Here is a 21,123-nt window from a genome sequence, read left to right on the forward strand (position 1 = left end):
GGGGTCACTCCCCACAGAGGAGGCAGGGAGCAGTGTTGTCTATGCAAGAATCGTAGTACTAGACAGCTCAGTGTTTACACCCCTTGGTTCCTAGCCCAGTTTGGGCTCCCGTTTATCCAAAGCCTTGCTCTTTCTCACCCCATTCAGGCTGCATGCAGGACGGGACAGCACTGGGGGACGTGCACCTCCCTCCCTGGGCTGATGGGGACCCACGGAAATTCATCAGCCTGCATAGACAAGTGAGTTGGTGGGGTCATGGCAGAGTCCCTGGTGTCCTGAATGAGGACCTCAGGGTGCCCTCAGTGTTCATGGAGACTTTCTGCCCGAGTGGATGGCTGTGATAAGCACTTCTGAGGCTCTTATGTCTGGAGGGCCCAGAGAAACAGCTGGGCCCCGTGCCCCAGGTTGGCAGGAGAAGGCTTGGGTTCTGGGCTCTTTTAAGAGCTCCATTAGGCTTTGCCCTTGTGCCAATTTGTTGTGGGACTCATGGGGGAAGCAAATTCAGATTCTTGTTGGATGGAGGGCAAGTCAGTGCCCTTAGCCAACTCTACACACAGGGCCAAGCCCTGGGCCATGTTGCCCAGTATAGGTCAGGGGGCTGGAGGCTCCAAGGGGCTCCCACTGGCCAAAAGATTTGCCAGGACTGGGGAAGACTTGACTTATTATGCAGAAAGGCTGATTTGGGTAGAGGCCAGAGGCCATTTGGGGACACATATCCTGGATCGAATACCTGAGTTAGCATAAACACATGACAGTATGTTCAACATCATTAGTCATCAGGGAAACATACACTAAAACCACGAGATGCTACTACACATTCACAGGTGTGGCTCAAATTTAAAGTACTGCTAAAACCAAGAGTTAGGCAAGGATGTGGAGCAAGCAGAATTCATCCTGCATAGCTGGTGGGGAAAAAATGGTATAGCCACTTTGGAAAAGAGCTTGGTAATTTCTTATGAAGTTGAAGATGCTTTTGCCATATTGCCCAGCAATTCCACTTGTAGGTGTTTACCCAAGAGAAATGGAAACTAGTCCACAGAAAGATGTGTACATAAATATTCATCAGTTTTATTTATACTAGTCAAAAAGAAAAAACAACCCAAATGTCTATCACTGGTAAATGGCTAAACAAGTGATGCATCCATACAATGGAATATTACGTAGCAACAAAAAGGAACAGGTTATGGGTACATGAATCAACAGGAAGAATCTCGAAAGCATTGTCCTGAGCAAAAGTAGCCAAAACCCAAAGCTGCATACTATGGGATTCTATTTTTGTGACTTGTTTGAAAAGGTAAACTATGGGAGCAGAAAGCAGACCAGGGGTTAGTCTGGAGTAGGAGATGAGCAAAAATGAGTAGAAGAGAACTTTGTGAGTCGATGTAAATATTCTAGATCTTGATTATGGTGTTGGTTACATGACTACATGCATTTTTTAGGACACATTAAACTGTACATTTAGGGCAAATTTTATTGGCAGCAGGCCTGACTAGTAACAACAAAGCTGTGTCTTTTCCTCTGTCCTTCTCCCTTGGCGAGGAGAAAGTTCTTCCCTGGTTTATCCTTGCCTCTGGGAATTCGGTAACGGCAGTCATCACACCTCCTGCGGCATTACCCACGTGTGGCCTTCTCAGAACCACTTTGGCCATGTGCCTCAGAAAATTAACCTGGCCCAGGTGACCTGATTTTCCCAAGCCCAAGTGTAAGTGTGCATGTCCTCCCAGAGGATCGATAAGGGGAGCCCAGACAATTCCAAATGAACATCTTTGGGTTCTGGGGACCAAGCTTTGGAGCTGGGCTCTACTCAGCAGAAACGGGTGCCATCTCTCAGGTGAACTGGGACATCAAAACACTGGCCCACATTTCTTTTTTTTTTTTTTTTGCGGTACACGGGCCTCTCACTATTGTGGCCTCTCCCATTGCGGAGCACAGGCTCTGGACGCGCAAGCTCAGCGGCCATGGTTCACGGGCCTAGCCGCTCCGCGGCATGTGGGATCTTCCCGACCGGGGCACAAACCCGCGTCCCCTGCATCGGCAGGCGGACTCTCAACCACTGCGCCACCAGGGAAGCCCCCACATTTCTTCTTGCTCAAGGTTATTTTATGGACAGGATAGGCTCCTCAGACCTGTTGTGCCACACTAGCTGGAGGCAGGAATTAGGTGGTCCTCAGATGGACTGCATGTCTGCTGCTTAGTGCTCATCCAACCCAGGGAGGCATCACTCATCTTTCCTGTGCTGATCTGGCGTCCTGAACCACATGCCCCATCCTGATCTGGGCAGAGAGCCCGTGAGTCCATGAGACACCTGTGTTTTTCATGCTCTTTGGGTTTTGGTTCCAGGCTTTGGAAAGTGACTTTGTCAGTGCCAACCTGCACCACTGGATAGACCTCATTTTTGGGTACAAGCAGCAAGGGTCAGCCGCAGTGGAGGCTGTTAATATCTTCCACCCCTACTTCTACGGTGACAAAATGGACCTCAGCAGCATCAGTGACCCCCTGATCAGAAACACCATCCTGGGGTTCGTCAGCAACTTTGGACAAGTGCCCAAACAGGTACAGCATGCCATGGCTTTCGTCTTGCTTTCTCCAAAGAGTGTGTGCAGGATGAGCTTGGATGGGAGGGAGAGTGAGAAGTAAGCAAGGACTAGAGAGGCAAAACGGTCCTCAGTCATCTCCCTACGCCGTTGATGTCGCGGCTTAACCCTCCATTACCATCTGATGTCGATGGAGGTGATGATATCGTTAATGATAATGATGAAGGTGACATCCATCTGTGACCAATGTGATAGACTCTATGATAAATACACAGGATATAATTCTTTATATGTGTATCTACCCTGTAGGGTTGTTGTGAAGATCAAAGAGTTAAGATACCAAGTGCTTGAAAAGTGCCTGAAATATGATTAGCCTTCAGCAAATGTTAGTTATTCGTGTGATTACCTCACTGAATCCTCTCATAAGCTCTGGGTATGGGGATTATACAGATCAGGACACTGAGGCTTAGAGAGGCTAAATAAATAACTTGCCTACAGTTGCACCGTTAGGAGGTTGACAGCGGCGAGATCTCACCCCATCTGTCTGGCTCCAAAGCCTATGCCATATTGGCCCCATTGTGAGAGCATCCAAGTTCTGCCCCAGGGCACCTGGTGAAATGGTAGGGGTCTTACATGGGCCTTTTGCTCCATCAGCTCCATCCGCATCAGGATAGTCCCGTAGTGATGTGAGGCTGTGCCTTTACAATGACATCCTGATGCTTATTTAACTGATCTCAGCCCTCTTCAACTTCAAACTCCCATTTGATGTAGTGATGTTTTATCCCTGAGCACAGCCATCTGGGTTCAGAAGCACAGCCCCACAGACTGTGGGGTCCCAGCCTGGGCAGTCAGGAACCACACTAGGAAATGAGTGCGTAGACCCAGTCAACTCCAGAACCATCCTGGGCATCAGCTTTCCCCACATGTAACCATGAGGCTTGGGCGGGCTCATCTAATAACATCTCTTCTGTCTGGCCTTATTGTGACATGCTCAGGTTTGCTCAGCTCCTAGGTAAGGGAAACATGGAAGGGCCTGAGGGTGACTTGGAGAACAGACCGCACATCCAAATGCAGGTTTGGCCAAGGAAGGCTTTGTAGAAAGGAGAGAATTTCAGGAATGAAGGTTGGGTAGCCAAATGGTTTCATTTTTTTAATTTTAAAAATATTATAAGACAGATAAAACAAGTAATTCAAAGTAGTAGTCCGCAAGCAACAATATTTTCACATCAGTGGGATCATGGAATGCACACAATTTAAATTCTGGTTTTGCTTAATGAGATATTATATGAGCTTGTAAAAAATATTTCTAAAAAATCATCAGAATTAGAATTCCACAAGTGGTCCCAGCCTGAAGACAAGATTAAAATGCTTCAGGACCAAGCACTATTCTATCAAGGGGCTGTGCCTGCAAAAACTATTACAGGGACCCAGCCTGTGGTGCTTTCGTGATTCTGCTGTGAAAGGAGAACATTCTTTAATGCTCATTTAAAAATCATCGTTTTGACTTCTGTTTGTATTGATCACCCACCCAGCTTTTCTAGACAGTCTAGCATCTGATCGAGGGTTATAACTGAACCAAGTCTGCTCCGATACCCCCAGGCTGCCTGCTGAGCCCCACCTCTGCCAGTGCACCCAGCCGAGGCCAGCTCCTCCCATATCATGGCGCCCCATGGATGTTTCCATCTGGGAGCAGAGGAATGTGCTGGATGGCTGGAGAAAGCAGCCCGGCACAAGCCCAGTCTGGGAGGGGAGGGTGGAGAGCTGGAGCTGGCCTCAGCTGCACTCTCTGGCCCAGCAGCACTTCATGCTTTGTTGAGTTTGGCATTAGGGACAATTTGACAGCAGAGATCTAAGAAAAATGAAAATAAGAAAGGCTGCTAATGAGGTTTGCCTGTGCTCTTTGGAATATTTGAAAGGATGCTATTAAAGAATTCTGTGTTGATGCCCAGATGGGTGGGCCTGCAGAGAGTTTGTAAGGAAAAGGGGAAAATATGAGAAATAGCTCAAGCAAATGAAGAGAGACGTGATCTACGGAGGAAAGGGGATCATTCTGACCCTATGACGTGAGAGGCAGCTCCCCCGGGGATCAGGGGCTCCTCGGTGAGGTCACCCTTTTCTCAAGCAGCTTGGAGAAGAAGACAGATTTGGCAACCAGGAGGGCTCTCTGCCAGCCCTGCACCGTGACCTTGAGAAAGTAGAGCCCCAGGCCCCTCACCGGCAACATCCGAAGGTCGAACCAGATGGTTCTGTTTCAGCTCACCTCAGCCCAGGCAGCTCCCAGGGCAGAGGAGCAGCTGCGACTTGCCCGAGGACGACTCCCCTTCTGTCCATCTGTCCTAATGACCCGTGCGGTGCGTGTCTGTCTCCTTGCCTCTGCAGCTCTTTACTAAACCCCACCCGGCCAGGACCACTGCAGGGAAGGCTTCCCCTGGAAAGGACGCCTCCACACCTGTGAGCGTGCCCGGTCACCCACAGCCCTTTCTCTACAGCCTGCCGTCGCTGAGGCCCTCCCAGGTCACAGTGAAAGGTGAATACCTGGCCCTGCTTCGTTTGGTGCCCTGTCCCCCAGCTGTCCCTTCAGTGACTGGTGTTCCTCTGGAGGTTCAGGGGCCCAGGCCCAGGCAGGGGCTTGGGGCCTGATTCTGCATGGCTGTGTCTCCAGGCGTAACGGGAATCTGGGGAGACCTCTGCTCTGGAAGTGTCTGGGACTGCCTCTGTTACACCGTGACTTCTGAAGACCCACCCGTCTGTCTGTCTGTCTCTCTGAGACACGCCCCCCTCTTTCACGTACAGACACATATATGAACACACACATGCAAACACACACACACATGCGCGCACGCACCCACCCACCCACCCACCCACACACACACACACACACACACACACACCCCTCCTCACCTCCAGAGCCAAGTGGGAGGTCCCAGGTTTCCCAAGGGAGGGTTACAGCCCCCACTCTCAGCACCTGCATTCACTGTTGCTCCTGAGCACCCAGATGGACCCGCAGCCACTAGCCAGGAGCATGCACCCCGGGGCAGACGGCCTGGCTATGAGTGCCAGCCCTGCTTCCTAGAGGAGCTGAGTGTGTGTGAAGTCTGATGTCTGTGCCACCCTGGGGCCTGCACTGCTTTGGGGATATCTCACCACCTGGAATAATTTTCTGGTTCCAAGGAGTATAAAGTCAGGTTTTGGGGGGTTTTTCTTTTGAAATCCAAGAACAGTGTCCTTGGCATCTCCATACAAATACTGCGCACTAACCGATTGCACGACTGGACCTCCACCTCCAGACCTGCTAGAGCTGGTGCGTGGAAGGGGCAGGAAGGGCAGAGCCCCCAGGCTCCCCTGGCTGTGTGCTGTCTGCCCCGACAGCCTGGGCTCCTGCGCCCTTGGCATCAGCCCGAAAGAGACACTCAAGACCTGCATGGCCACATGCATCATGTATGTGCTAAGTCTGGGGAGGGACCCGGGGCCAGTGTGTAACGTGGCCCCCGGAGGGAGGCCCAGGAGGGAGGTACCGTGATGAGGAGCAGCTCCTGCCTGGGCAGGCACTTTGCCAAGTCGGGGTTGGCTGCGCATGGCTCCTCTCTGGGCCTGGCTAAATCGGGTGTTGCCCTTTGACAAGTCGGCTCCGCCGTACTGACTGGGGGGCAGATATGTACCTTTTCTCTCTAGGCTCGGAATCCCCCAAAGGAGCCATCGGCCACATTGTTCCTACGGAGAAGGCCATCCTGGCCGTGGAGACAAACAAGATGCTGCTGCCTCCTCACTGGAGCAGGACCTTCAGCTGGGGCTTTGATGACTTCAGCTGCTGCCTGGGCAGCTACGGCTCTGACAAGGTGAGTGGTGCCGGGGCACAGGGCAGCCCCAGGGCCGCAGCCTCCTTCCGGTTGGGGCAGAGGTGGTTAGGAGACGGGCGAGCCCCAAGCAGCCATGGTCACCCACACCCCTTCCTCCACGTGGCTGTGCCCCCAGCCTGGGACTGTCACCCAGTGTGGGCAGAAAGTCCTGGGGCCTCCTCCGGCCCAGGTCACAGCTTTAACTCAAAAGGGACATACTGAGTATTCAGCTGCCGCCAGAAGCGAGCCACCCAGTTGCTCGTCCTCTACCCCTGCTTTAGGCCATCCAGTTATGTCTACCTTCTTGATGTGGCCCTGGCTACCTCTGGCCTCCTTTGCTACCCTCGCTCCTCTCCCACCCTATCACGTGGCATGAATTCCCTACCCACCAAGCTTCCTCGCCCCTCCCTAGCTTTCCCCCACCTCCTTCACGAGGCAGCCTGTGAAACTGGTCTGAGGTGTCACCCCTTCCTGAAAGCTGGCTCCGACTTTCCCAGGCTCACGGGGCGTTTCTGCTGTGTCCCCATAGCCTCCTGCTCCCTGGTCTCTCCCCACCTGCTCCTTGTGTGGTGTGAGCTCTTTGGGGACAGACCTGGACGGCCTGGATTTCGTCACCAGGGCTTGTCACGTCCCTCGGCTCCCACAGCACGCAGGCAGGCAGGCTAGCGGCACCCTCCAGACCTGCCTGCATCCCTCCATCGTGCTGTCCCAGCTCCCTGCCCTGTGCTGGCTCTGGCACCAGTGCTCATCCCACTCGTCTCATGTCCCGCAGATCCTGATGACGTTCGAGAACTTGGCCGCCTGGGGCCGCTGTCTGTGTGCCGTGTGCCCGTCCCCCACGACCATCGTCACCTCTGGGACCAGTGCCGTGGTGTGTGTGTGGGAACTCAGCATGGCCAAAGGCCGCGCCACAGGCCTGCACCTCAAGCAGGTACAGTGCCTCTGCAGGTGGGGTACCTTGGGGCAGGTGTGCCTTGGGCAGGTGTGGTGGCTCAGGGCAGGTGTAGTACCTTGGGCAGGTAGGGTGCCTCAGGCAGGTACGGTGCCCTAGCGTGCTCCAGCTCCCGAGCACTGAGAGCCCTGTCTGCCTTGGGAGCAGAGAGCACAGTGAGACACTGAGGGAAGCACATGGCTCTATGTCATTCAGGGGCGCAGTTTCATGCCCTTGGGTGGATTTAACAAGCTCACAGGGCCGGTGCCTCCATGGAGACCCACACCTCGGTGAGAGATGCTGCTTACACGTGAAGACCAGTGAAACTGGGTTTTTGTTTTTTTTTTTTTTTTTTTTGCACTAAGGGTCATGTTTGAGCATTTGTCATGGGCACCTTTATGTGAACGGCCTCATTTTACCTCCTCAACAACCCTGTGTCCCCATAGCCTGTGGGATAATATAGGAATCATTATCATTCCTACTTCACTGGTGAAAAACCAGGTGCAAGGAAGTTAAGTGACATGTCCAAGATCATAGAGCCAGAAAATGAAAGACTATCTCAGAACAGGGGTGGTTGTGGCGGAAGCAGAGGGAAGAGACCAGGAGGCAGACAACTCGTCTGGTCTTACCTCGCAAACCATGGCTGCTCGGAATAATAAACGGAGAGTGGAACTGACTGCTTACTTAAGACTCTGCACATTAACCGTAATCTTGGAAAGCAGGTATTGTTAGTCCCACTTTTAGATAAGGAAACTGAGGCTCAGAAAGGTCAGCTTTGCCTTTTAATCTAGGTTTGTCTAACTCTAAGTCTAGTGCTTTCCCCTGTGTATACTTGAACTTGCTGGAGAATATCACTAGGGGACATTTCCACCTCCAAAATGCATTTCACGTTTACATCTGTGTTTTAGTGAACAGTATAGCCCCAAAGTAACAAAAAAGCGTTAACCATACAAGGCTCACCACTGACCAGATTTCCTGAACTGAACATGTTTCACTGGAACTGATTCTGGGTTTCTCTGGATGCTTTTCTAGTCACTCAAGTCTCCCCAGATCCTGCCCTTGTCCCCCGGCACCACCCCCAGCACTCGCGTGGTGCACAGCGACAGGCGCTCAGTAAATGTGAGGTGAAGGAATGAATGTGTCAGTGCTGAGGGAGCTGGTTAATCCTGCAGAGGCGGTGGCATCTGCTGAGAGGCAGCTGTGTAGGTCAAGTGCAGGCTGCCTTCACCCAGACTCTAACAGGAAGCCCTCCCAAGCCAGCCTTGGAGCCCCCTGTCTTTTCACGTCTTCACCTTCCTGACCTATGTGAAGAGACTGTGCACTACCATTAGGGGTGTGGAGCATCCCCCTTTCCCAGGCATCACTCCGGGGACAGCAGGAGATCCAGCCCAACCCCAAGGCCACCTTGGGGAGCCGAGGAAGTGACCCCCCACCATCGCCGCTCCAAGGTCCTGTTTAGTGGCGAAGATGCAGCGTAAAAACCCCGGTACTGACAGCATAAAACGTAATTTATCATCCTCTCCTAGTTATAAATCAAGAGAAAAAGGGTATCCCACAAGCTCTTGTTTCCTAAGCGAAATAAAACACTTTGTCATTTACCTTCAGAGGCTGACCTGGCCTTGGGGATCCCCCGATGGGAAGCTGCTCAGAGAGGGAGGTCTGTCCCTGACTTGTAGACTTGTAGGCAGAGAAGTCATCATTAAATAGCTTCATGAACAGTTTTTTAAAGTGTTTTATTTCTAAAAATATTACAACATTAAAGACAAATTTCAAAGTTAAACAGTTCTCTGTAATCCCTATAAAAGTTCTCATTGTTGCATACTGCCACCCCCAGATATACATATTTATACCATTCTCATCATTGTGTAGATATGTTGATTCTATTTTCACCCAGTGTATCAAATTGTTTCCGCTTTTCTACAGTCTCTGTAATTTACATTTCAATTGTTCCATATAATTCCATCTCCGTAAAATTATATTTCAGTTGTTTTATGTCAAGGCACCACAGTTTAATAAACCATTTCTTCTAAAACTAGACAATTACATTGCTTCCAATTTTAACTATTTTAAATAGTGCTTCAGAAAACATATGGATTGCTGTTTGCTTCTGATTAATTGTTTCCTTATAGTAGATTTCAAGAAGTAGAATTATAGTGCGGTGACATAATGCTTTCTATAATGGTTCTGTAGCTTTACAGTGCCACCACAATTAATTAGGAATACCCACCTCACCACAACATACCCAGCATGGGGAATTATTTTCAGAGGGTTTTATTTTATTTATTTTTTGCTACTTGAGTTAGGTATAAGGTGATATAGTGGAGTTATTTTAATGGGCCATGGAGAAAGGTATTATTCTGAGAAAACAGAAGAGACAATGGAGAACATTTAAAATTGCTGTCCTCCTTCATTTTTTCCCAGGCCTTTCCAGATGGGGAGTGGTGCTGGCTGCCTCCAGGTGCTCTAGTTTCCTGGCTGGTGGGAGGCAACAGCCTTACGTAGGTGGATGGTGCCTGTGCATGCAGTGGTCCCTCACTCTCCAGCGCCTCCCCTGCAGAAAGCCGGCAGCCCCGGCTCCAGTAACAGACAGCTCGCACAGGCTCTGGGCTCACAGCCTCTGTCTCTGAATCCGCAGCACATACACCTGGGTCCCCTGGCCTGCACTCTCTGGAGTGGTCCTGTCCCCTGCAGTCAGAACTTAGTCATCAGACATAGTTCGTTCTGGGAGGACCACCAGGAAGCTCCTGTCAAACCCTCTGCTTTCCTCTATTCATTTAGACAGTTTCCACTTCCCTAATATGAACCCAACCTTCTTCCATGGGTCACATCCAGAACCTTGCCAGCACCATCTGGTTGGTGCCGTTTTAGGATCCATGGAGCACAAATGGGAATCTGTGGCAGAACTTTTAATTGCTATGACCAGGCAAAGTGACAGCTTTGAAAAATGACACTCAGCCTCATTGACCCAAATGCGTGAGTGGTGGACGGTCCTATGGGTGGAGATTCACCACTAGGTGAGGCAGGGTAGTCACGTTTTAGAACACCACCTCTGCACTTCTCAGGCTGATTCCAGAGGACAGCAGGCACGTGTGCGCACGACAGCTCTCAGACCAGGCTTAGCTGGCAGCCTCTGGGACAGCTGTGATGGAAACTGTGCCGCTGCCAGCAGCAGTGGGCCTGAGGGTACGAGTGTGCCTGGCAGGCCTCCCCAGTGCCTCAGGAACGTGTCCCCAGGGAGCAAGGCCTCTGGCCAGGTCTGGACACTTAACCATCCATAAGCCAAGCCAGACCCTGCACAGGCCAACCTGAGGGCCAAGATTGAGGCCCTGAGTCACCGGCTCCCAGGCAGCGAGACTGGATATGAGCCTGGATCCTTTGGACTTGAAAAGTCACACCTTTTAAACTATGACCTGACCTCCCTGCCTTCCCAGTTTAGTTTCCAGGGGCATGTGTGTTTCTGAGGTTCCCTAGTGTGATGCTCAAACTTGAGCATGCCTGAAAAATCCCTGGACAGCTCGTGAAAACCCAGGTTTCGGGGCCCCACTCCCAGAGTTTCTGATTCAGTAGATCTGGGTGGGGCCAATAATTCACATTTCTGACAAGTTCCCAGATGATGCTTGTGCTGCTGGCTGGGACCCCCATACATTACAAGTCAGTGCCCTTGCATATTAATAGCGGTGTGTGTTGCTTCTGGATGCAAGACAGTGTAGGAGACCACAGAGCATGAGGATGCTACTGGTGTCTCTGTTTGGGTTATGATAAAAGGACTGCCGACTCTCCCCGCTGAGTCTCAACCCTGGAAAGCGATGGTACTGAGAAGCCAGCCATTGACCCATGAACACACACACACACACATATATACACACACATACACACCCCACAGACTTTGGAATCACTGAATCACTCTGAGTCTCTGTTTCCTCATCTGGGGCCCAACAGTAAAAGGGAGAGTGGAATATCTCCCCAAGTAGCTGGGTTAAGGGTCCCTCGCATAACCTGTGGTTCCGTTCCCTGTCCCTAGGCCTTGTATGGACACACACAGGCTGTCACATGCCTGGCAGCCTCGGTAACCTTCAGCCTCCTGGTGAGTGGCTCCCAAGACTGCTCATGTATCCTGTGGGACCTGGACCACCTCAGCCGTGTAGCCTGCCTGCCCACCCACAGGGAGAGCATATCTGCCATTGCCATCAGTGATGTGTCGGTGAGGCCCCTCTTTCTCAAATGTCTGTGTCCTCCACATGTCCATGATTCTGCATGGTGGCATGGTGGCCAGTGCCCCGAGAGGAAACCTAGGGGCAAAGACCACCCCAGAGTGTTGAGAGACCCCAGATGTGTGGAGCATTCTCTACACAGGCAGAGTAGAGCCATCAACAAGTCTCAATTTGGGTCTTGATTTTATTTTTTTGCTGCTTTATTTTTTTCCCTCAGGGGCTGGGGTAGTGGGAGGTGTCTGTTCTAACACAGGCATCAGGGAGTTGGGGCAGGAAGTTGGCTTTGGTGAGAGATCTTCTGGGTTGACTGACTAATTCAGCTAGCTGACTGCAGATCCGTGTTGACTCAGCAGGTGCCTCTGGTCTCCAAGGCAGGAAGTGCCTCTGCTTGTCCCTCCATGCTGGCTACCAAAGATAAGCCTGTCAGGAACATGTGTGTGTGTGTGTGTGTGTGTGTGTGTGTGTGTGTGTGTGTGTGTGAGAGTGAGATAGACTAATATATATATATATATATATATATATATATATATATATATCAGTGTATACATATATCAGTGATATATATCAGTGTATACATATATAAGTGATATATATCTATCTATCTCAGTGTGGAGCTTCTTCTACACTGGAATCCCCATCATAGGGTATGGGGTTTTCTGAGGATCCAGAGACTCTGCATCTGCTAATAGAAAAACCTAGGGGCCTGGAGCCTGGATAGACTGAGCAGGGGTACCATGGGAGGAGGAAGAGATGATGAAGGAGGCTCCTGGTGCTAACTTTGGCTGAAAGTGGTGATCCAGATAGGCTTGAATCCAGGATGAATGTTAGATGGGCATATGGATGATGGTGGATGGATGATGGATGGATGGATGGATGGATGGTGGGTGAGTGGATGAATGGGTGCATGTACTGGGGAAACCACCAAGCCCTGATCTGGGAGAAAATAAATTCATAAGGAATTATGTCCCCAGACCTCAGAGAAGACTGATATCAGGACAACAACTTGTTTAACTCAACCTGTCCTGGAGCTGGTTGAGTTCACTGAGTGCCTGCTGGGCCCCACACTGGGTGCTTGGCAGAGATGTATCAGACATGGTCCCCGGCCTCAGGCAGACTCCACCAAACAATTCAGGAAGGGACATGATGGAGCCCAGCCCAGAGGGCTGCAGAGGGGCATGGAGCTCCCTACATCCCTTCTGTGGTCAGGGCAGGGTTCAAAGGCATGGCCCCAGATGGCTCTTGGGGTCCTTGGTGGGTCCTTGGTGACAGTGACCGCTACTCTATTGGGCACAAAATAGACAAGGACTTGAGAAGACAACACTCTGGACATAAACATTTCGGAAGATGCAATGGGCAGATTTCTCCTCAGAAATTCCCCCTGGGGCGGGTGGGGGAACCTTGCCCCATTTTATGAGCCACATGCAGTCATTCAAACCTCTGTACCCTGCCCTCCACCAGGTGTCATCCAAAGCTGCTTCTTGGGGACAGGGCTGGCCAGCCAGGTGTAGACCCCGTGTCTGTCCAGGCCAGGGGTGGTGTCCAGGCTGGGTCTTCTATGCCAGTCAGTACGCTGCCAGGGAGAGGGCTGTGGGAGGAGCCCAAAGGGTGAGCCAGTCGGTCTGTGCTGGGGAAAGCAGTATCCAAACACTTGATTGCAGTATGAAGAGAGCCAGAAATGTATAGTTGTGCGAAAACACAGCAGACCTATGAGTCTGCTGGGAAGAAGTGGGTGTCTTAGGAGGTCTGGGAGTACCTTGGTTAGTCCTCAGAAGATGACAGGTTGAGGGTGCTTATGTGTACAAACCGAGTGGCTGGGCAGATGGGTGGGCAGTGACTCCTGCCTGAAGTGAAGCCCACTCTCACTGCTGCAGGGCACCATTGTCTCCTGTGCGGGAGCCCACTTGTCCCTGTGGAGTGTCAACGGACAACCCTTGGCCAGCATTACCACGGCCTGGGGCCCAGAAGGAGCCATAACCTGCTGCTGTGTGATGGAGGGGCCAGCATGGGACACAAGCCATGTCATCATCACAGGGAGTCAGGATGGCATGGTCCGGGTAGGTGTGTCTTGGGCATAGTGAGGGCATGGTACAAGAAATGTGTTCATCTCCATTCTACCCACTTCCTCTAAGGGTCAAATCTGCAGGCTGCATTTAAGACCATCCCAGACCACGTCCCCACACAGCAAGTGAGGGCAAAGGCAAGGCTCTTTCCAGGCAAAAAGTAAATAAATAAAATTATATAATACATAAAATTATATAAAATTTTATACATACATATACAATGAAATAAATACTCACTGTCACAAGGTATAAAAGCTGAATGGTCAAATGCATAAGAACATAGGCCATTACTGAAAAGAGACATTTGGGCCATCCATTCATCCATCCATCCATCCACTAATCCATCCACCCATCCAACTATTTATCTCTCTACCTACTCATCCATCCATTCACTATTCCATTCATTCATCCATCCTTTCATTCTTCCATCCATCCTTCCACCTACCCATCCACCCACTTACATGTCCCTCCAACTCTCCATCCATCTATCCACCTAACATTCATTGAACTCTGGCTCTGTACCAAGTTCATACAAGCCATAGGGGACACAGAGATTAATAATAAACAGGCCCTTGTCCTCAAGATGCTCACATTCTAGAAGAGAGGACAAACAGAAAATACATGAATGTGCTTCATGCTATGACTGGGATAATCAAAGAGTGCCATGGATCCTCTGAGGAGGGCCATGGACGGAGAGATCATCAAGAAACCAAGAAGACAACGAAGGAGAAACACTGAGGTGGGAGGTGTAGCACGAAGAACAAAATACAGGTAATTTTTCCGAGACTGACAGGGAGGAGGAAGGAATGAATAAGATAAGGAATAATTAAGAGCCCTACTCAAGAAATTGTCACTTGAAATCCACAGTTTATGAGAGGAGATGTCAACTGAATGCCACTAGGTATTCAAGAAAATGCCCTTTGAATACTCCACGCATTTGTTAAAGCTCACTGTGTGCCAGCACGGCTAAAACGCAGTCCTGTCCTCCCAGAGCCTCCACGCCCAAAGTCTCAGAATAATCACGGAGATGATGCTTCAGGAAGCAGAATGAGTAGCGTGGTGGGGGTCCAAGGGGAGCATGCGTGCACAGGAGAGTTGACTGAGGAGAACCCCCCGAGAAATCTTACAGGGTCCCATCCGTCGGCTGGGAGGGCCAGGGTCACTGCAGAGAGCAGGGTGTCCTGGGTTGGCCAAAACAGGAGGAGGCAACGGAAGTCCGGGCTGGGTGGGTCGTGGTCGGCACTGTGGGTCAGTCAGAGGAGCCTGGGCAGCTGAGCAGCAGTTGCCTTTCCTTCGTGGGGCCCCCAGCGCAGGAGCGTGAGTCTTCCAGGGGCTCAGCCCTCGTCCACTCAGCGCAGTAACTCCCGGGACGGCTTGGCACTGGGCTAGACCTGGCATGGCGCTCACAGCAGCATGTAAGTGGAGGCTGCTCATTGTCCTGTGGGGACAGAAAGTCCAGGCTCAGCAAGTGAGACGCCATCTCTGCTCAGCCTGAGGGCACCCACTTCAGGCCTGGGACCAAGGACCAGACACAGAGGACGGGAGGCCCTGCTGCTGAGTGGCGAGGGAGGCTTCCAGGGATGGTGGCAGACAGACAAGAGGGCACTAGCTAAGTAAAATGATAGTACGCTGGCTTCTGAGTCTCCTCCCTGTAGGTAAGGGGTTGGGGGAGATGCCCTATGACCCAGAGGTGGGGAGGGAACTCGTCCAGTCTGCAGCTGTGCTCGGCCAAACCTCCACGCAGGGAAACTGAAGCCTAAGCAGGCTTTTCTCCCGAGAATATGGCAACATCAAAAGTGAAAGGGGGCCATGCCCCCCTTCCCTCAGGGTCCCCCAGGTGTGAAGGAGTGGATGGGCCCCGAGCCTGAAGACAGGTTCACTGCCCCAGCCCATGGCGTGTTCTCTGTTCTGGACAGATCTGGAAGACCGAGGAGCTGAAGATGTCTGTTCCTGGGCAGGCAGCGCCAGAGGGGCCCTGGGCTCCACCTCCAAGCCCCAGAGGTAACTGCTGTGCTAGTGATGCCTGTGGGGCGCCCTTGGCTTGCTCAGCACTCCCTCCCCTCTCCTCTCCTCGGCCCGAGGGCTGCAGCTCCATCCAGGCCTGCAGAACCCAGGGAAGCCATCGAGTCTCTTGGGATGTTGCCAGGTTTGCGGGTGAGGAACACAGTTTTCTGAGAGCTGCTGGTGGAGTGTGAAGCGGTGTGTCAAAGCCTCCCTGAGTACCAGACTCCTGCTGCGGGGATCAGCGAGCTCTGGGATGCTTCTCGGGCGTGTGACCGCTGGTGACGGTGGTTGTGGGGCTCCGGAGCCCCAGGAGGGGGACACACCCAGCAGGGCTTGGTTTGATGCTCTCCATCTTCCTGGGTGACTCTTAAATGCCAAACTCCCCAGCCCAGGACTTGGATCCAGCTGGCTGTTGGCCTGGACTGCCAGGCTGCAGACAGGAGCAGGGACGGCTTTGCTGTGTCCCAGGGAGAGGAAGTGGTTCCATAGGCCCCAGTCTGCCCTGCTGATCCTGACTCAACCCCCCTACTCTCCATGGCAAGTTCCTCAAATGGGGTCTGAGGGTCATCTGCGTCAGCATCGCCCAGGAGGCTCATGGAACATTGAGACCCGGGACCTGTTCTCAACCCAACCTCAGGGAAAAGGTCGGAGGTGGTTAGAGTTCCCATGTCTAACAAGTCCCCAGGTGAGTGGTGGTGTCGCCGAAGTAAGTGAAACACCGTCCTGCAGCAGAGCCCTCTTTGGTTGTGGCAGCTGGGCCTGAAGCAAGAAAATCTGTTCTCCCTTCTGCCATCATGGCCTCTGGCACCAGCACCACCATGGCCACCGTCGCAGAGCTGTGAGGGAGAGAGCTGACTGTGAGCAGTGTCCACTGTGCACGCTTCCCGTGCATTCTCTTATTTCTCATGGCAACCCCACGAGGAAGATACTACGATGACACCTGTGTGAGGAATAAGGAAACTGAGGCAAGGAGCAGTCCAGCAACTTGCCCAAAGTGACCCAGAAGCGCATTACTACTATCATTCTCATTTCTGCCGCCAGAGTAGACACGCCCACTGCCAGAATGAGCTCAGCCACCGGCACCAGACCGTTCCCTCCAGGATGAGCGCAGGCACAAACCTCACCGCCAAGGCCGTCACCTCCTCTTCTCACCTCCCTGGGGCCCCGCCATCACCTCCTCCAGTGCAGCCAAGCTTTCTCGGCTCTGTCTTCGTCAAAGGTTCTGGCCCAGAACTGAGACATACTTCTTTGTGCCCACGATTCAAGAAAGCACATTACCATGATGTGAGAAGTCTCCTGTCATCATGAGTCCTTCTGGTTTGCTCTGCATTTCAGGACCCGTGACCATCCACTAGAGAGAATTTTCCAGGTTGTGGAGGGTTGCCTTCTAAAGGGAGTAGCCATTTTTAGTTAGCTCATTTCTGAAATGTGCTCCGCACGTCCTTGATTCATTTAGTCACCAATTCACGGATTCTTTATTCACATAGTAGGGGCATTTGCTCAGCCCCTACTAGGTCCTAAGATCTACATGGGAATCCCTTCCTTCAAGATAACACCATCTGGAAGCCCTTGTCAACAATCTGGGCCGACCAGAGTGGTGACCATACAAGAATCTACAACCACTGTGGATTCAGTTCACTGGTCCTAAGATCTCTAGGGTCCTTTGGGACCACAAGGAATCAGCCCATCTTAGTGTAAAAGGAGACGCGTGAGGATTGCGCATTCTAAGGAACTCACAGCACTTCTTTGGAGAACAGGGACCAAACTCTCTCCCCCGCCTCCACCCACTCAGAGAGCAAGTACGGGGTTCTTATCCTCTGCCTGTTCATGAAGAGATTCTGTGGCACACGTGCTTGAGAGCACACCCCTTCAGTCTTGGGCTCAGCTGCCCACTTCTGAAGCTTCCAAGCTCCCATAAGCTAAAGGTATTAGCTCAGCCCACGGTTGATAAGCAGATGTCTGAGCAGGAATGCTGGTTGCGTGGGTGGGTGGATGAATGGTGGGACAAACAGACAAAGGGCACCTCAGAGCCATTCCGTTGGTTCTGGAAGTGCCAGTGGATTCACGGGTTTCTACTCGGGATGGACAAGGTTGTGCTCATTGGGAATGGTGTCTCGTGAAATGAGAAGCAAGATGAAAATCAGGAAACAAGGCTCTAGACCCAGCTGTGTCTCCAGCAACCTCTTAGGCCCCCAGTTTCATCCTCTGTCAATAGAGGTACTTCCTGTACATCCTAACTTGTAGGAAGCAGATGACAGGAAGATAATAGACGTAGTCCAAGATCTACTCAACAAAATGTGGTTCATTATTATCATTTTCTTGGACTACTAAGAGACTTCTCCCCTAACACACCAGCTGATGACATTAGGGGACTTACAAGATGGTGTCAGGTGGACAGGAGCCCCAGGCCCACATCCTTCCCATGCTGTTTGTCCTGACCTGCCTGAGGTCAGAACTGTCAAGTAGAATTAACTGCCAGGGTTGCAGTTACAGTTCAAGGGAGGATTTGGATGAAATGACACAAGGGCACAGACATATTCATAAAAATCAGGCTGGGCCACCACTCAGAGTTAGCAAATCCATGTGCAGATTTACAAGCCTAAGCCACTGGAGGGCTTGTTGTTCTCATAATATTGCTTATAATTGTTTTGTTGGAAGGGGACCAGTACTGGGCCTGACACAGATATTTGTACGTCTCTTGGTGTGTCTATTACTGCATTCCGCAAATACCTTAAGGGGCAAGAAAGGAGTTCTTTGAGGGTATTGAGGATATTAAGGTTACTGCATTTGTGTGCAGATGTAATCTGATTTCTGCCTGGAATTCACTTATTTGTCATTTGCAGCAAGGACCAACCCAGTTGAGTCCAATTTATTTTAGGAATCGCTCCATAGATTTGGACTCAATCTGGTACATAAAAAATGCTTGGGAAAAGCTTGGTTTTTGGATTTTTGCACAAACACAAAATGCACAGAGCTGCCTGCCACCCTGGGACAGCTGGGGCAGCTGCACCACTCCTGCCCTGACTCTGACCAGGTGACTTTGCAGAGACAGACCCAGCTGACGTCTCTCCACCTCACCCTCCAAGAAGCAATTACTGTCTGTCCCCAAATACAGTCATTAAAATGACTGAAGTAACAATCATTGAGTTATATTTTTTGAAAAAACATTCTCTGCATTTAATTATCGGTTGTGGCATGAGAGGATTTAGATAAGTTGATAATGCTGACTTTATGTAATTTATTTTTACTAGGCAATTATGGGCTGCATTACATTCCTGGCAGCAAGGTATTGTGGGGCATCTTATTAAGCATAAAGCCAGTAAACACTGATGAACAATTTTGCTGAACTAGGCATGCAATTTAGAAAGCAATAATACACAAATCCAATTTGGTACACAATGGATACCGCAGCACGTCAGCACATGTAACTATCACAGCCTGCAAATTAAATTGGGACGGCCCTTTTTGCAACAGCACAGACCAAGATTAAATATATTTTCCCCCTCAATTTAACAAGTTGCTGACCACAAATGTAAATATATGTGTATGTGTTTGTGGCCCTGCGTGTAGACGTACACATGCACGTGTGTGAAAACGCTTGGGCTTTCTAACTCCCCTCGCACACTCCTCACAGGTCACGGGTGGGAGAAGAATCTTGCCCTCTGCAGAGAGCTGGATGTCAGCGTTGCTTTGACAGGGAAGCCCAGCAAGACCAGCTCTGCGGTGACAGCTCTGGCTGTGTCCAGGTAACCACGGGCTGGCTGCTCCAGGCCTCCAGCAGAGGGCGCTGTGCCACCCCTAGGAAAGCCCTGGCTGTTCTGCTCAGGCCTCCCTGGCCCGGGGAGGTGGCCTCACTACAGGGACCCAGGGACCCAGAGGGGCCCAGCATATACAGCATACGGGCGAGGCGACCGTGTAGGGCCCTAGGAAGTGGTTTTTGACACACACACATTCTTGCTCTTTCTCTCACTCTCTTGAATATCTATGAATTCATAAAGAAATCCAGGAGGTAAAAGTATATTGTTTTGTGATTTTATCCTAAAGAGGGACTTTTTTCCTGAGGTCCACTGCCAATTGTTAACATTTGGTATAATGATTATCCTACATTACAGAAATTGCCTTTCAAGGGCTCTAAGCCAATGTGGAATAGACAAGTGTCAGATGCTACGTTTGGCTACATTGTTTTATTCTTCACAATTACCCAGTGGTGGTGCTTACTGTCATTAGCCCATTCTACTCACTAGGAGTGTAGTCTCGGGGGGGCCAGACCTTCAGGAGCCACTGTCCTCCTTCCCTCCCTGCCCTGGAGGGGGCCATGTGGGGTCCGTGGTGGTGGGAATGCCGGGCTGAGGTGGGGTGGCTCAGGCTGGAGTCTGTGGGTAGGGACGGAAGGCCCTGAGCCCTAATTCTTTGCTGGAGAACTTGTCCTTCCTTCTGCCCACCAGCCTGGCTGCGTATCAGCTCGAGGGAGAAGTTCAGGGCCTCGCCCTGCTCCCTGGAGCCCTGCTCTCTGGGAGCGTCCCCTCAGTGCTTTGGGAGCCACAAGCCTCCTAGTTCAAAGCTGTCCCCGGTTCAAAAGACTCTCCGGTGGGTCAGCTCCCCCCACTTCGGGTGGAGGCCAGGTACAGGCTCCTGGAGTCCTGGACTGAAGCCCCACGTTGTAATGCCATGCACGCAGGCTGGGATAAGCAGGATGCACAGGCTTGCTCTAACACGCTCGTCTGTTCTTTCTCTTCCCAAGAAACCAGACCAAACTCCTGGTCGGCGATGAGAAGGGGAGGATATTCTGCTGGTCCGCAGAGGGTTAGGAGGCGAGAGCTGGTGGAGGCGCTGGCATGGCAGCCGGGGCAGCAACACCAAGCAGAAGGCGCAGACTCAGTGCCAGGGGCCCCAGCCTCCCTTCCGAAAGGTCCCCAAGGATGTGGCCACTGGCCGCTAGAGCTGCATACCCTGAGCTTTGGCCTTGGATTGCACAGGGATGCACTTCTACAAAACAGATACACGCGCCCATCGGGGCCCGTGAGCAGAGCACTGGAAAGCGTGGCTCGAGGGCGCGAACCGGCGCATGAAATCACACGTGACTCACCTTTCAGAGGGCTCACTGCACTGAAAAAACACGCGGCCGCTTACTGGAAACGAATGGGAAAGACTGTATTGTTGTTATTTTATTAAAACAACTATTTTCCAAACACAAGAGGCCTCTTGAGTTTAAAATTTCCACCCTTTGTAGCTCCACACTTAGAAAGGCAGCAAGGCCTCAGGGGCGCACAGCCCCCTTTCAGAGTGTTTCTCCGCCCCTCCAGCTCCCCCGGTGGAATCTGGCTCCTCCCGTGGTCTTGCTTGCTGCGCGGGGGACCTTAGCGTCGGGAGCAGGGGCCCATACTCGAGGCCCAGCAGCAGTGGCTGGGCTCAGGCCACGGATGCAATGGCTCCCCACCGTAGGCGTAGGCCAGTTAGCTGGGAGGACCTACCCTGCCTGGGGTGCCTGCTCCCACTCTGCACCCCACAAGCAGGTGGTGGGTCCCAGCTGGGCTCGGTCTTGGCATG

At 51.6% G+C, this 21,123-nt stretch overlaps 1 protein-coding gene across 1 annotated transcript in view; it reads left to right on the plus strand.

Annotated features, from left to right (window-relative positions):
* Positions 1-20,384, plus strand: part of WDFY4 (WDFY family member 4) — a gene marked incomplete at its 3' end in the record, with an annotated part of 258,736 nt that extends 238,352 nt beyond the window's left edge. Inside the window, exons 52-61 of the mRNA XM_079708852.1 lie at positions 148-239; positions 2,341-2,553; positions 4,914-5,061; positions 6,186-6,370; positions 7,143-7,301; positions 11,323-11,502; positions 13,384-13,566; positions 15,489-15,573; positions 19,211-19,322; positions 20,318-20,384. Of these exons, the coding sequence (XP_079564978.1) occupies positions 148-239; positions 2,341-2,553; positions 4,914-5,061; positions 6,186-6,370; positions 7,143-7,301; positions 11,323-11,502; positions 13,384-13,566; positions 15,489-15,573; positions 19,211-19,322; positions 20,318-20,384 (1,424 nt within the window). The remainder of the gene's footprint in view (positions 1-147; positions 240-2,340; positions 2,554-4,913; positions 5,062-6,185; positions 6,371-7,142; positions 7,302-11,322; positions 11,503-13,383; positions 13,567-15,488; positions 15,574-19,210; positions 19,323-20,317) is intronic.
* Between the last annotated feature and the right edge of the window lie 739 nt (positions 20,385-21,123).

The sequence above is a fragment of the Hyperoodon ampullatus genome (assembly GCF_949752795.1).
Source record: "Hyperoodon ampullatus genome assembly, chromosome: 1".
In the NCBI taxonomy this organism is placed as follows: domain Eukaryota; kingdom Metazoa; phylum Chordata; class Mammalia; order Artiodactyla; family Ziphiidae; genus Hyperoodon; species Hyperoodon ampullatus.